Genomic DNA, 15,949 nt, shown 5'->3' on the forward strand with positions numbered 1-15,949 from the left:
GGCGCGTTAGCCAGGACCGAGGAGAGGTCCAGGTTTAGGTTCAGATAAAATCCAGAGTTTTTTAAAGGATAGAGTCTGAAACATTCAGTCAGCAAACAGAAACAAATGTTTTCATCCATCAGGTTAAACTGGACCATTCAGTTTGTTGTTCTTTGTTTCATGTGTCACTGTCTGATAATATGTGTGTGTGTGTGTGTGTGTGTGTGTGTGTGTGTGTGTGTGTGTGTGTGTGTGTGTGTGTGTGTGTGTGTGTGTGTGTGTGTGTGTGTGTGTGTGTGTGTGTGTGTGTGTGTGCTCAGTGCTCTGAGGTGTGTGGAGGAGGGGAGCAGCAGAGGATGGTCACCTGTCCAGAGGACGATCAGTGTGACAGAGATCTGCAGCTCAGCAACATCCAATCATGTAACACTCAGCCCTGTGCTCAGTGGCTGACTGGATCCTGGGGACAGGTACAGCTCACACACACACACACACATTAACACACACACACACACACACACACACACACACATTAATAGACAGTGACACATGAACACACACACCTTCAGTGCAGCACAAATCCAGAGGCAGACCTGACGTGAGGATGATTCATCGTCAGTAAGTGAAGGACACGGGATCAGTCAGGCTCACCGTGGCTGGATCCCAGTAAAGGAGGATATCAGGAGAAAATCAGGAGAATATCAGGAGGATATCAGGAGAATATCAGGAGGATATCAGGAGGATATCAGGAGAAAATCAGGAGAATATCAGGAGGATATCAGGAGAATATCAGGAGGATATCAGGAGGATATCAGGAGGATATCAGGAGAATATCAGGAGAATATCAGGAGGTTATCAGGAGAATATCAGGAGGATATCAGGAGACGTTAAACGTCCACTTTCTTTAATAAACGAAGGAAAATATTTGTTTTCTGAAACTGTCTGACTCATTACGACCTTTAAATACAGAGAATCAGCGACTCAGTAACTTTTTAACTGAGCTGAGCTCTCTGCTCGTTGAAGGCTCAGTGTCTGTGACCAGCGTCATGTTGTTGGTTGTGTAGTTTGTGTGTAGGAGGAGACGCTGATGAGGAAGAGGACGATGAAGAGAGCATCGAGCTTTGAAAACTCTGAACAAAGAGGAAACTGTTTGACTGAGGCAGAGAGAGACTGACAGGCTGAAGAGTCAAACTGTGACGCAGACAGAGAAGAATGAACGTTTGATTCCTCTAACCGCTCGTTAAAACCCTGACAGCCTGCTGTGTTTTACCCTCACTGACCCACAGAGGGCGCCGTCATTAAGAATAAACAGAGGACAGCGTTTGGACCTCACACAGACCGTGATGTGATCGTTTCCTGTCAGGTGTTTCCAGTCAAACAGCAGCAGTCTTCATCACGGTCTGACCCTGAAGGGGATCAGAGCTGGTCTCTGAACGTCAGCGCCCCCTGCTGATCCCTACACATGACTGCTGTTCACACACAAAGGGCTGAAACTGATCTGATCTAACCCTCCTGAGTCTGTCCTCTGAGCCGTCCGTCAGAATCACTTCCTGCCCGTTCAGCTCCTCCCCCGTCTGATGACAGGATGAGTCCGTCCAATCAGACGCCTCTCACACGGCGTGGTACCAACAGGACTCACAGCTTGAGGTCTGAACAAACTCTTTTCATTTCCTGTCTGCAGTGCTCAGCTTCCTGCGGCGGGGGCGTCCAGTGGCGTCTCATCCAGTGCGTGGACACCAGGGGCGAGACCAACCAGGAGGTGGAGGCAGCTGAGTGTGAGCAGACGCTGCAGCCTGAGAGCACACGCAAGTGTAGCCTGCAGGAGTGTGAGAGCGCCCCCTCTGGTGAGTCCCTGCAGAGGTAATGCAGTTTAATGTGTTTATCTGAGAAAGATGAGGCAGAGGAGTCTCTGCATTCGTCTGAGAGTTTAACTTTAGGTGATTAACTTTATTCAAACATCTTTAATGTGAGGCTGAAACTGAAGCTCTGATCAAACGTCACGCTGACAGTCTGGACCTGCTGATCTGGATCAGAGCCATCACTTAAGTTTTACTTTCACTTCCCAGAACCAGAACCATTCAGAGCCAGAGACTGAACCCTGTTTGTCCTGGTCGGGTTGTGAAGAGTTCTCTGAGGGTCACCTTTTAACTTTAACTTCAGGTTCCTGATGCAACAAAGAAAAGTGGAAACAGCTCAAACATCTTCTGTCTTCATGCTCTCATATCGTCTTCCTTATGTTTGTTCAGTCATTAGTGAAATATGCCGTAATACATGGTTTTTGATTTGGGAAATGATCTTACTAACTCCACAGCCACAGAAAAGTCTGTTTCTGGTTCGCTGAGGCTCTGAAAGATGCAGGAACAGCTGATGTTTATTTCAAGCCTCATCAATATGAAACTGTCTGATGTTTTCGTCTCCTGACGACACGAGAGAAACTTCTCCACCAGCCACGAATCAGAGATCCAGCTCGGTTTGATCTGTGGGGAGTCACGTCTCGTTCCTGCAAACGCCTCAGGAAACAAGAGGAGGAACGATGAGTGCAGCAGCCTCAAAGCCTCTCTTTGTTTCAGAGGAGAGAAGAGAGGAGCAGAGAGGAGCAGAGAGGAGCAGAGAGGAGCAGAGAGAAGGGAAGAGAGGAGCAGAGAGGAGAAGAGAGGAGGGAAGAGAGGAGCACAGAGGAGCAGAGAGGAGCACAGAGGAGCAGAGAGGAGAGAAGAGAGGAGCACAGAGGAGCACAGAGGAGAGAAGAGAGGAGCACAGAGGAGAGAAGAGAGGAGCAGAGAGGAGCACAGAGGAGCACAGAGGAGGGAAGAGAGGAGCAGAGAGGAGCAGAGGAGAGACGAGAGGAGCAGAGAGGAGATATATTTTGAAATTCTCCCGCTCAGACCTTTTTGATTTTTTCTCTGGAGGAGGTAAACTCCTGCAAAGACGGTAACCGTCACGTGTGTCTCTGTGTGAGGACACATTTCAATATGCAGGTCGTTAACACGCCACGGTTCCTCTCTGTGGGCGCCCAGCGGGGGCTAGCGTGGAGTTAGCGTGTGCTCATCCCTCACATGGACGTAAAGAAATTCACTGAATGCTCTGGTTTTATTCCACGTTTCCTGCGTCCAGATGATCTGATAAACCTTTAGAAATCTGATGAATGAGCTCGTCTCTGCTCAGAGGACACGCTGTGACACACACGCTTCAGTCATTCAACCGACAGCCTCATGTTTCTGCTGTGAGGAGTCGGTCTGTGTGTGTGTGTGTGAGGAGTCGGTCTGTGTGTGTGTGTGTGAGGAGTCGGTCTGTGTGTGTGTGTGTGAGGAGTCGGTCTGTGTGTGTGTGAGGAGTCGGTCTGTGTGTGTGTGAGGATCGTCGGGGTCAGGGACCTTCCTGTGAATACCCCGAGCGATGAAGCTCGTGTTGGGGAAAGTTTCAGAGTGGTTCAGCTCTGTGTGAGCTGTTTCCTCTGCGCTGAGGAAAGGTCTGGTCCAGATCTCTGCCTGTGTCTGTGTCTGAGGGTTTGTCTCTGCTCATGGTTCATAGTCAGCTGTGTTTTCCACAGCATCCAAAGGCTGGTTTATCTCTTCCTGTTGTAAACAACTGGAGTTTAACGAGCACGGCTCATTTAGTGAGGAGTGACAGCAGCTTCATTTAGCATTTAGCATTTAGCATTTAGCATCAGGAAGCAGAAACCTGAGAAATGAGATGGAAAGAGCTCAGAGAGTAACACATGAAGCCTTTCAGAGGTAAAGAAAGTGAGTTTGAGTTCGATCACCCTGTTTTTATCTGAGACGTCGGCCCACCTCCCTCTGAGCCAAACACAACACCGCTCATCCTCACAGCGCCTCCTCTGGGAGGTGGAGCTCTCCTCCTGCAGCTGTGGAGTGACCTGAACCAAACACAGCTGATGGATGTCCTGAATCTGATCCTGGTCCAGGACCCTCCAGCGTCTGACTCAGACTCTGGTTTGTGAGGTTATACCGTGATGATGTGAATCAGGCTCCTCCTGCTGTGGAGTTACTTCCTGAATCTGCAGCTCGCGTCCTTTAAAGCTGAGATCCAGGTTTTTATGGAGCCGTCACATGTTCCTGAATCTGATCATTTCTCTGGATTTTTAGGAGTCTGACCCGCTGTCAGCGAGGGGTCCTGGATAAAGAGTCTGGTTGGTGAAGTTTCTGCTCCTCACTTATCCACAGACCTCTTCAGGTGTTTCCCTCAGTCCACCTGTGGACGAGCAAAACAAAGTTTATAAACAGAGGAGTGAAAACCCTCGTCCATCAAACACAGACCGCTGAACATTCAGAGCTCGTTAAGGCCGCTGCATGAACCAGTTTTCTGTGTGTTCGTTAAAATCTGACCTCTCAAAGATTCCTGAATCTTCACTGATGTATTTACTTTATTTCTCTGAGGAAAGACTAAAATCCACAGACGTCACGTCAGCAAACACTGAAACAGAAACATGTTGGTGAAACGATGGACTGATCCATGTTCACAGCTTCTTTTCCTCCTTTCTCTGTTGTTGTTTTTTGTCCGTGCTGTAATGAGAAATCTGATCCTTCAGCCGTGAACTGATCGATATTAATCCGTGAACCTGGTGTTTGGACGCGGCGCTGAGCTCCGGCTCTTTCTGTGATCTGTTGGCAAGGAAACGTGAGGATAACACGCCGTGCTGCGCCGCCTCAGGCATGAAGCTGAGCGGGTCGTGTGCAGCAGCAGGGATGTTTGGCGTCCAGCGGCACACAGGGCGTGTTGTGTGCTGAGCTGTGACCTTTGACCTCTGGTGCAGAGTGAGCAGAGCTGGGCGCTGTAGGGGGCTGTAGGGCGCTGTAGGGGGCTGTAGGGGGCTGTAGGGGCAGTGAGTCCAGCTGGATAATGAAGACCGAGCTGTGCAGAGACTTCAGGGTCAGATTTCACTGAGCTGGATTCTTTAGTCCAGTGTCCTGGGCTCTGATGGACTGATCCACTTTGCCTTCAGCGCCCCCTTGTGTTTACTTTTTTAGCTTGTTCATGGCTTTGGTTCTTGGAGGGATCAGCACTCAATGAGCTTTATTCATTTCTGAAACCAACTTTTACACCTTTGGAGTATTTTTATGGATGTTTTGTTCTTTGTGAGATTTAGCAGAAAGGATCCAATCAGCAGTGTGCCTGCAGCTGATTGGCTGACACCTGTGGTCACATGATCAGGTGAAGTTACGCTGAAATCAATCAAACCCTTGGACTCATCAGAGAAACTTCAGTTTGATGAAGCTGACTCTGTTAAACCACAGTCAGCTCAGCGTGAGCGACAACCTGAGTTTATCAGAACAGGACGTCCTGCAATCCAGACACCTCATGGTGTCGCCATGGAAACATCCAGTTTTAACCAACGCTTCCTCACTCCAGGTGTTTGTGACGGCTCAGACATTTCCCGTCCTCTTTCTAAAACATCATTTACCCTGATTCTCTTCCTCCTCCCTTTCTCCTTTTCTCCTTTACTCCTTTTCTCCTTTTCTCCTTTTCTCCTTTTCTCCTTTGCTCCTTTTCTCCCTTTCTCCTTTTCTCCTTTTCTCCTTTTCTCCTTTTCTCCCTTTCTCCTTTTCTCCCTTAATCCCTTTCTCCTTTTCTCCTTTTCTCCTTTTCTCCTTTTCTCCCTTTCTCCTTTTCTCCCTTAATCCCTTTCTCCTTTTCTCCTTTTCTCCTTTTCTCCTTTTCTCCCTTTCTCCTTCCCTCCCTTTCTCCTTTTCTCCTTTTCTCCCTTAATCCCTTTCTCCTTTTCTCCCTTTCTCCTTTTCTCCCTTTCTCCTTTTCTCCCTTTCTCCTTCCCTCCCTTTCTCCTTTTCTCCTTTTCTCCTTTTCTCCTTTTCTCCCTTTCTCCTTTTCTCCCTTTCTCCTTCCCTCCCTTTCTCCCTTTCTCCTTTTCTCCTTTTCTCCCTTTCTCCTTTTCTCCTTTCCTTCAGTATGAAACTGGGACAGTTTGTTGATGTGGTGTTGGTTTAAAGTCACACATCGAGGATAATCTAAGTCATGTACAGCTTCCCTCTCTCCCTCAGCCGTCTGCACAGAAACATGTTTCATCCTAATCTCATCAGACTTCCTCCGTGTGAAGGACTGTGACGCTCAGCCGATAAAATGTTTATCTCCTCAAACCGACATAACTGAGTTTGGAGGCTGACTTCTGACCCATAATCCTTCAGTGCCTGTTAAAACCATCAGACAGTCCCTCTGCGGGGTAGAAACCATCACCTGAAGGAGATCCAGCAGGAAAGAGTGGGCGGGGCTTTTTCTGTCAACGCTTTGTCCAGACTCTGTCTGTGTGAGAACTTGGAGTGAAGTTTCTTCCTGCGTCTCTCTGCTGCCCCCAGAGGAGACGTGGGTACGTGGATCAGACCATTGATCAGACCATGGGCTGTGGGTCAGACCATTGATCAGACCATGGATCAGACCGTGGATTAGACAGTGGATCAAACCATGGATCAGACCATTGATCAGACCATGGATCAGACCGTGGATTAGACAGTGGATCAAACCATGGATCAGACCATTGATCAGACCATGGATCAGACCGTGGATTAGACAGTGGATCAAACCATGGATCAGACCATGGATCAGACCATGGATCAGACCATTGATCAGACCATGGATCAGACCGTGGATTAGACAGTGGATCAAACCGTGGATCAGACCATTGATCAGACCATGGATCAGACCGTGGATTAGACAGTGGATCAAACCGTGGATCAGACCATTGATCAGACCATGGATCAGACTGTGGGTACGTGGATCAGACCGTGGATCTGACCGTGGATTAGACTGTGGATCAGACCGTGGATCAGACCATGGATCAGACCGTGGATCAGACCGTGGATCAGACTGTGGATCAGACCGTGGGTAGGTGGATCAGACCGTGGGTAGGTGGATCAGACCGTGGGTACGTGGATCAGACCGTGGGTACGTGGATCAGACCGTGGGTACGTGGATCAGACCATGGATCAGACCGTGGATCAGACCGTGGGTAGGTGGATCAGACCGTGGATCAGACCGTGGATCAGACTGTGGATCAGACTGTGGATCAGACCGTGGATCAGACCGTGGATCAGACCGTGGATCAGACCGTGGATCAGACAGTGGGTACGTGGATCAGACCATGGATCAGACTGTGGATCAGATCGTGGATCAGACTGTGGGCTCTGGATCAGTGTGTGAGGGGTTGTAACGGTTTGGATGATGTGTTGGTTTGGCTGACAGACACAAACTGGTTCCTCCAGCATGACCCTTTTCTCTTTCCGTATCTCTGTCATTGTGGGTCGACTGCAGCGTGTCGGACGTTCAGATAAAGCGTCTCAGGAGCTCCATGTGGCTCTTTACTTTTCAGCGTCCTGCTCTTTGATCCGTTCATAAAAACATATTTATAGTATAGAGCAGTGGTGTGCTGATCGATCTAAAATATTGATATATTGATGCCAACGTTGGGTTCAGTATTGATCAATGTTTGGATGTACACACTGATACTTAAGTTTCAGTTTCTCTTCTCTGGTACGAATTTAAACACACTAACAAACACAATAAATCTTGTTTTGAAAATTGGAAATGTCTTGATTTTCATTTTATATCATTTTGTTGATGTGTGAGAGGAAGTGTTTTTGTATGACCCTGTGTGTGATGTGGCTCTCTGCAGTACCAGGGTCATTTCTGTGGCTCTTGGTCTCTGACTGGTTGGCCACTCCTGCTCTAACATCTGTTCATCATCTTTTCTCTCTGTCTCTTTAACAGGAGCCGTGTGTCTGAGGGATCGTCTCACGCTTCGTTTCTGTCAGACGCTGCGATGGCTCGGCCGCTGCCACCTGCCCAACGTCCGCGCTCAGTGCTGCAGATCCTGCAGCCAGCGTTCCCGCTCAGTTCAGCCCACGTCACTTCGGCCCAGTGCTTCATCAGTTCCTCCCAGCTCTGAGGTGCCTAACCCGGGCACAGTCACAGGTTTCACTGACAGGAACACTGATGGCTCAGCTGACTGATCTAACAGAAATCATTTCAGAGTCATCATCACCTCCACAGACTCTCTCCAGAACTCTTTAACCCTGATGAAATGATTGAGGAGAAGAAATAACCTCTGTCTGTATGAACCGTGAGGATGTAAATATTTGTAATGATCAGTTTTACTCTGAGGACATTTGATACGTCTTTAAAACGTTTGGTGCTACACACAGGAGCTTCCTCTTAATGTGAGGCCGTACTTCACATGGAGAAAAACCACTTTTAACTCTGACTGTTGGTACAATGCTTTCATTTTCATGACTGCAGCAGAAAAAGTTTGTTAGCAGACTTAGGATAACGATGTTCAGGTGTAATGAAGTTAATCAGAGGAGCTCGTCTGTTTGCTGCTTCGCCCTGCCTCTCAGTGTGGGTCACAGCGTGGGTCACAGCGTGGGTTACAGCGTGGGTTACAGCGTGGGTTACAGCGTGGGTCACAGCGTGGGTCACAGCGTGGGTTACAGCGTGGGTCACAGCGTGGGTCACAGCGTGGGTCAGAGACTGAAACTCTGACGGTGAACAGAGTCAATCTGTGGCTAAACGCTAGCTAGGTATTAGCTAGCGTTTAGCTAGGTATCAGCTAACTAAACCCAAAGTAAGGGATAATTACCTCTACTATTAAGAGGATTTTATTGGTTTAAAAAAACTCCTCCTCTTTTCCACGGTTCGTTCCAGTGACTTTGCAGTGATGTTGGTGCCTGGATTGCAGGACAGGATTTTGCTCCTGCTCTTACTTTTCCCTGAATCAGAGATGCTTCCTGAGCGTTTTGTTATTAATCTAACAAATGTTTCAGCCAGAGACAAAAAAAACCACAGAGTGGAGCTGATAAATAAAGCTGAGCTCACATAAAGTTTGTCAGATTTGAGCTTTAAAGCACATTTAGTTCGTTTGTTTCACTAACGTCAGAGGAAAATCATGTTTACAGCATCTGATCTTAATGTAACGCTCTGATAACACTGACGCTTTAAGTCTAACTGGGTTTGTTGCTTCATGACGTTGTTAGCTAACAACACGCAGAGCTAAAGCTGTGGGTAAGGATGTGTTATTTAGCATGTTAGCGTCACGTGTTGCTGTAATCTGCCTGATTTCCTCTTCCTGGATCACTCTGTGTTTCTGGTTTCTTGGTGCTCACAGATTGATCAGTGTCAGAGCAACAAACATGGAGGGTCTGGTTACGCTGGGGGGGGGGGCGTCTCCTCTGAGAGGCAGGACTCAGCAAACAGTCTGAAAACGTACCGTCCACGGCAGCTTGTTAAAAGCTTTTTCAAAGTCTTTCTGTCGGCTCCGTTTGTGACGTTTCACGCTTTCAGCGCTGAAGGAGGAGCTGCTGAAAAACATTTGGTGCTAACGTTTCAGGGCAGGTGTTGGCCGGCCCAGTGCCTGGAGAGGCTCAGCTTCAGAGATCTGACGTCTGTGTCGAGTTGAATGAAGCACAAAGGAGGGAAATACTGAAAAACACGTAGACACTTAGTTTCTCTTAGTATGTAACAACTGGAGTTTTTGTTTGTCGTATCTTTATCTTCCCCCCAGGTTCGCTCTGATAGTTCACGTCTGTTCAGCAGAATCAGAAATGATCTTCTCAGTTTGAGGTTTTTTAAGGAGAAAAGGAGGAAAATAAATCAGCGTGGGTTTTTTTTTACCGTTTCTGTAACGAGTTTTCCAGTGGAGCTCCGCTGGGACCCAGCGCCGCGGGCTGAAGAAACAAGTTTTTACTAAAGAGCGATTTGTTCAGACTGTGGTTTGATTCACACTCACCATATCAGCTAAAGGTCGTTAAATTAAACTTCCTGTAAAACCTTTGAAAGTGACGCTCGATCAGCTGATCAGGCACAGAGAGACACTGTGTGTGAAGCTGCAGGTTTAAAAACACGTTTTTCCTCACGTCGTGTGTGTGAACAGATAGTGTGTGTGTGTGAACAGAGAACAGAGAGTGTGTGTGTGTGTGAACAGAGAGTGTGTGTGTGTGTGTGTGTTAGTGTGCTCTCTGCTGATTACTGATGTCCGTTGAGATGAATTAACAGTCATGTTCTTATTTTGGGCCATGTCTCTAATTGACAGCCTCCCGTTTAATCAGGGTTTGATTGATTTTACAAAAAGCTCGTTGATTTCCTCCTCATCAGAAAACAGGACGAAGAAAAGCTCAGTGATTAGAGCAGACGACGAACAGTAATTATTCTTAATTCAGTGATTAGTCATTGAGGAATAATTACTGTTGTTGTTTTTCATTCGTCCCTGTGAAGCTACAGATTCCTGTGTGACCTCTGACCTTTCAGCACACCATGGTTAAAATAACAGTCAGGAAGGATGTCTGGGTTTGTTATCGTGCAGCTTCTTCTACCTGACGTCTCATTAAACAGATAAAGTGAGAGGAAGAAAAAGAAACTCTCAGAAAGTTTGAGGCTCTTTTTTTCTGACAGGATTTCTGGGTTTAATAACTCTGCAGTTTCCACATCATTAAGCTGATTTTCTGTCCATGATTGGTTGATTAGTTTCTTGTCTGGAGAAAACAAAAAAACAATTTCTTGAGAAAAGTAATCACAAGAAAAAAACAATAGATTTGATTTGTTTTTTTTCTGAAGTCTCCTCCTCGTTAGCTGGTGATTAACTTCTGCAGCTGCAGCAGCGTAGAGACCAGACGTTAGACTGAGCAGAAGGAAAAAGCAGTTTTTTAAAGTTTGATTTAAAGTCTGGTTTTGGGGCGCTGGGTTGGACTTGTGGGGACGTTCAGAGTCCAGGATCAGGCAGCCCGGTTTGGCTCCCAGCTCCTGGTCTCTGCTTGTCCCTCCACAGTTTTCGTCCTCCTGTCTGTCCTCTCTGGATGAAGATGAAGATTGATTAGTAAAAAACATCAGCAGCTCTTTGAATCCTGCTGCTGACTAACAGATAAAACCCTGTCAGAGCGTTTCCTCCTCAGCTCTGTGACGTCACGGGGCTGAATCACCGTCTGCCGAGGTCGGAGCAAAGTGTGACTCATAGATCGAGGTTTCATCAATGAGGGAAAAATCTATTCTCACATTAAGATTTTCTGTTTTTAACACATGAGGAGAGAAACCACAGGACTCTGTGTGGACTTTCTAAACCCCGGTCCTGCCTTTGTGTGTAAATAATGAACTCACATTGATTTCAGAGCTCAGCTGACGAACGGCCACAGGGATTACAAAAGCCCCAAACTGCAACTGAGATCACCTTTTGTGTTTTTCTCTGATTCTCTGATGAACTGACGTGTTTTTGTTGTTCTCTCTAAAAGCTGCATTTGTCAATTTAATGAATCTGTGAGTTTTTCAAGCACAAGACGTTAACGACAACCTCTGAAGATCTGCAGTAAATCTCAGTTTATTGAAGTTTTAATCAGCCTCACTGCGACGCGCTGAGGAAGTGTTATTCATTCATTATTCAGTGATGTGTTATAACATATTTAAATACTGTGCTTTATACTTTGGAATAAAACTCTGAAAACGCTCATTAAAAGTGGCTCCTGTCGTTTAATGAAACCAGTTTCACAGAAAATTAAATGTTCTGTCGACTCAAAGGATCGAAGGTTGAAGAAGAAAAACAGACAAAACATGAGTCTGCTACTTTTATTTAAATAATCATTTGGTCAGAAGTTTTAAAGTCTGTCGGTGTCAGCAATCCAGAGCAGTCGGTGTCAGTGATCCATAGGCATCGGTGTCAGTAAGCAAGCGCTGTTGGTGTCAGTGATCCAAAACTGTAAATGTCAGTAATCCAGAGCAGTCAGTGTCAGTGATCCATACGCATCGGTGTCATCTATCCAGAACAGTTGGTGTCAGTGATCTTGAGGCATCAGTGTCAGCAATACAGAAACTGTCTGTGTCAGTGATCCAGATCTGTCGTGTCAGTGATCCAGAGCTGTCGGTGTCAGTATTACAGAGCTGTCTGTGTAAGTGATACAGAGCTGTCAGTGTCAGTATTTCAGAGCTGTTGATGTCAGTAATCCAGAGCTGTCGATGTCAGTAATCTAGAGCTGTCGGTGTCAGTGATCCAGAGCTGTTGGTGTCAGTAATCTAGAGCTGTCGGTGTCAGTGATCCAGAGCTGTAGGTGTCGGTGATCCAGAGCTGTCAGTGTCAGTAATCCAGAGCTGTTGATATCAGTGACACAGAGCTGTCGGTGTCAGTGATCCAGAGCTGTCGGTGTCAGTAATCCAGAGCTGTCGGTGTCAGTGATCCAGAGCTGTCGGTGTCAGTAATTCAGAGCTGTTGGTGTCAATGATCCAGAGCTGTTGGTGTCAGTGATCCAGAGCTGTTGGTGTCAGTAATTCAGAGCTGTTGGTGTCAGTAATTCAGAGCTGTTGGTGTCAGTAATTCAGAGCTGTCGGTGTCAGTGATCCAGAGCTGTTGGTGTCAGTGATCCAGAGCTGTTGGTGTCAGTAATCCACAGGTGGCAGCGTCACCATCTGAGTGAACTCTTCATACTTGATAATCCCGTTGGATTTGACGTTTGCCTCCTTGAAGAGCTCGTCCACTAGAGGGAGAAGACAGAGCACAGGTTAAAGGTCAAACTGATGAAGAAGAGGAAGTGTTGTCAGTTTGGGGTCAGCTGGTTTCTGGTTTCCTGTGGGAACCTGTGACATCAACAAATCCTTCAAAACAATGTGAGTAAAGGAGACGTGAGGATTTTAACAGTTCAGAGCTGGAAAGCCTCTGAGCACTCTTTTCTCTGCTATGGTCATTTCTAAAATCCAAGGACACATGGGAGAGCCCATGTGGGAAAAACACCTTCAGACAAACGCCCCAGAGAAAACTGATGAATGAATTTTATGGTAACGTTTCTGTGAGGTTAGACACCAAGTCTAGGCTTTAGAAAACAAACTTTACCAAATCAACCTCGATCATTTTACTGGATATTAACGACCCTCTCAGCAGAAATCCTGACATCAAACCAAATGTTTTATTTCTGACACTGAAATGAATCCTGTCTTTAAATGTTTGAATACTTTAACATCATCTTTAACGTCAGAAACCAACGTTTATCTACTAACGTCTCACTGAACTCCATGTGGACTGTTCAGAGTCTGCTGCAGCTCAGTTTATCCTGCAGAAACTCTTCAGCTGACGTCTTTAAATCAACGGATTATTCAGGATGAGTTCATGAACTCATCAGACGACATGAGACCAGATTAAAGTGAGGACATGGTGCAAAAAGGTAAAAATGGTGCAGGGGTCAAAATGATTTGGGTCTAAAAATGTTGTTTGTGGGTCAAGATAGTCTGAATTTGAGAAACGATCCTGATCAAATCCAGATCCTGGTCCTGATAATTTGTCAGTGTGGCCCCTGCTTAGCAGCAGCCATCTTGGCTGTTTACAGAATCCAGAGTCTAAAACCTGTCCTTGGACTGGATCAGAGGAAAGATTGTGTTTGGCTCATCCTCGATAAGACTGGAATGTAGATTTCTCCAAACAGGAAGAGGAACAGACGCCTCGGCCGTGGGGAATAAAACATGAGCGTGCAGAGGCATCTGGCTTCAAAGCCGAGTCAAGGTTTTCACATTTTCTCCACATTTTCTCCACATTTTATTCACATTTTATTCACATTCTATTCACATTTTATTCACATCTGTTCGTCTGCGCCCCCCCAACACGGTTTGGAGTGTGAGAAAGCTGAGGGTTTAAAGAAGCTGAGGATGCTGGACTGTCCTCAGAGCTGATCCTCAGAGTAGATCCCCAGCGGGCAGAGCTACAGAGAGTAGAGCTACAGAGGGTAGAGCTACAGAGGGTAGAGCTACAGAGGGTAGAGCTACAGAGGGTAGAGCTACAGAGGGCAGAGCTACAAAAGGGTAGAGCTACAGAGGGTAGAGCTACAGAGGGCAGAGCTACAGAGGGTAGAGCTACAGAGGGTAGAGCTACAGAGGGTAGAGCTACAGAGGGCAGAGCTACAGAGGGTAGAGCTACAGAGAATAGAGCTACAGAGGGCAGAGCTACAGAGGGTAGAGCTACAGAGAATAGAGCTACAGAGGGCAGAGCTACAGAGGGTTAGAGGAGCTCAGAGGAGGTTTCATCCATCAGCTGTTTTACCTTCTTTGTTGGTGAGTTTCTCTCCCAGCATGGTGAGCTTGGCGCGCAGCTCCGACGCCTGGATGTACCCTTTCTTCTGCTTGTCTGTCATCCTCAGAGCCTCCAGGATCTCAGCTTTGGGGTCTTCCTGTTGCATCTGTCTGTGCATCATGGTCAGGAAGGTGGAGAAGTCCAGCTCTCCTTTCTTATCTGAGCGAGGAAGAGGAACTAATGTTAGGTTTGAGCCACGCCATCAAATAACAGGTCCTCCTAGAGGAGTTAGCCAGCCCTCCACTGCTCCTGTTACACAGAGAAACACCTGTGGTGCGTTCGAGGCAATTTACGACTTCGGTTTGAGCGCAAGGAATTCTGGGATGTAAACAAACCAAACCTATTCTTGGTCATTTCAGTTACCAAAGGAGCCTGCAACTTCTTTATTCAAGTGAAACGGAGGAGGAGAAACAGCGCATGAGGTGTTTACTTTATATTTCATGGTGTATGTCGTTATTTTAAAGTGTTTTTTGTTGATTAATGCACTGAACGCCAGAGCTGCTGCCAATGTGTGAACATCTGGCTGGAAGTTTACACTGTAGCCCAGTGACGATAGCTCTCTCTCTCTCTCTCTCTCTCTCTCTCTCTCTCTATTAGCTATTTTGTGACAGCGACACATTTGTCCACCGTCTCTGACACATAACAGATTATAGTACATGATCGTGTGTGTAAATTGTGATTGCAACATTCAAATTTACATTATAGTAAAGTCTATTTCTCACCGTGTGTCACGCGCAGCACCACCGCATCCATAGAGGCAGCCATATTGTTTTGGCACAGATTTGATGTCACAAGTCGTAACTCGGGGTACATGGATCGTAAGTTACGAGTTTGAATATACAAGTTACGGGTTGCCTTGAACCCACCATTACCCCAAGAGATGGTGTCCAGTTTCAGATAACTTTAACTTTGTCTTAAAGAGTAAAATAAAACATCAGTTTAAGGTTAAAGGCTGCTGAAAATATCCACACAGAGACAGATAAAAACAGCTGAGATGATCCTGTTTTCTGCAGAGGCTCCGTAACAGATCAGACTGATCCAAAAAAGGGGTCGTCATTATGTCATTATGTCATTATGTCAGTGTTGTCACACGAGGTCATCAACAGAGTCGTTGGCCTAGTTCCTGAGAGTCGTTGAGGTGACGTGATCCCAGGGTGAGTGGAGCCTTATTGATGGGGAGAAATAAAAAACTGCACACGGTGCTGGAGAAAAGTGTTTCTGAAGCCTGAAAAAAATCCCTCCTGTCCTCTGTCGCTGTGACCGAACATAAATTAAATTCTTCTCTGAGTGTTTCTCTGACGTGGTGGCATCGTTCACCAATAATGTTTACTTTTTAAATTTTTTAATTTGTTCTTATCTTGTCTTTGGTGTTTTATAATTGTGTGATGTTGATCTCACGTACTGCAAAACAAAACTACCTACGGGTACAAATAAAGTAACCTGAACCTGAACCTGAATAATTTCCAGCATCTCCAGCAGGTAGAGCCACTCTCAGGACACGTGTTGCTAACCGTGTGGAAAAAAACAAGTTGATTTCATCTCTTGAGATCATGTAACACCATCGACTCTCAGGAAGCATTTCAACGACTCTTCCAGCGACTCTACACCATCTTTGACCACATCACTCCAGTTCAGTTTGATGCACAGAAACAGTCTGATTAACTTTGCTGTTTTTACCTATTTTGTGAACTTGCAGGTGTCTTTCTATTTCCCCAAACGTGGGGCTGGTCCCCAGGCAGCGCATCACCGTGATCAGGTCTTTGGCCTCGATCTTGGCCTTCTGCTTCTTATCGTACAGGGAGAAGCACTCCTTGAACTCTGGCAGAGGAAAACACAAAGTTTATGTCGTGGTACTGATTCAGTATTTGATGTTTAACAGAGTTTGTTATGAAAGCTGGTCCAGTCCAGACACTGAGT

The 15,949-nt window shown here is 46.4% G+C and overlaps 2 protein-coding genes across 2 annotated transcripts in view; one reads left to right on the forward strand and one right to left on the reverse strand.

Moving 5' to 3' along the window:
* adamts7 (a disintegrin-like and metallopeptidase (reprolysin type) with thrombospondin type 1 motif, 7) overlaps positions 1–9,882 on the forward strand; it is a 59,194-nt gene extending 49,312 nt beyond the window's left edge. The window contains exons 23-25 of the mRNA XM_074666339.1: positions 300–446; positions 1,658–1,820; positions 7,714–9,882. Coding sequence (XP_074522440.1) covers positions 300–446; positions 1,658–1,820; positions 7,714–7,955 — 552 coding nt within the window. The 3' untranslated portion in view covers positions 7,956–9,882. The remainder of the gene's footprint in view (positions 1–299; positions 447–1,657; positions 1,821–7,713) is intronic.
* A 1,634-nt stretch (positions 9,883–11,516) lies between these two features.
* The window catches only part of LOC141788041 (calmodulin-like protein 4), a 5,096-nt gene continuing 663 nt past the window's right edge, over positions 11,517–15,949 (reverse strand). The window contains exons 3-5 of the mRNA XM_074666858.1: positions 15,710–15,850; positions 14,003–14,191; positions 11,517–12,452 (exon numbers count right to left, since the gene is read on the reverse strand). Of these exons, the coding sequence (XP_074522959.1) occupies positions 12,355–12,452; positions 14,003–14,191; positions 15,710–15,850 (428 nt within the window). The 3' untranslated portion in view covers positions 11,517–12,354. The remainder of the gene's footprint in view (positions 12,453–14,002; positions 14,192–15,709; positions 15,851–15,949) is intronic.

Source organism: Halichoeres trimaculatus, unplaced genomic scaffold, assembly GCF_033239565.1.
Source record: "Halichoeres trimaculatus isolate MK-OKI-2021-1 unplaced genomic scaffold, fHalTri1.1 fHalTri1_scaffold_3, whole genome shotgun sequence".
NCBI classification, from domain to species: domain Eukaryota; kingdom Metazoa; phylum Chordata; class Actinopteri; order Labriformes; family Labridae; genus Halichoeres; species Halichoeres trimaculatus.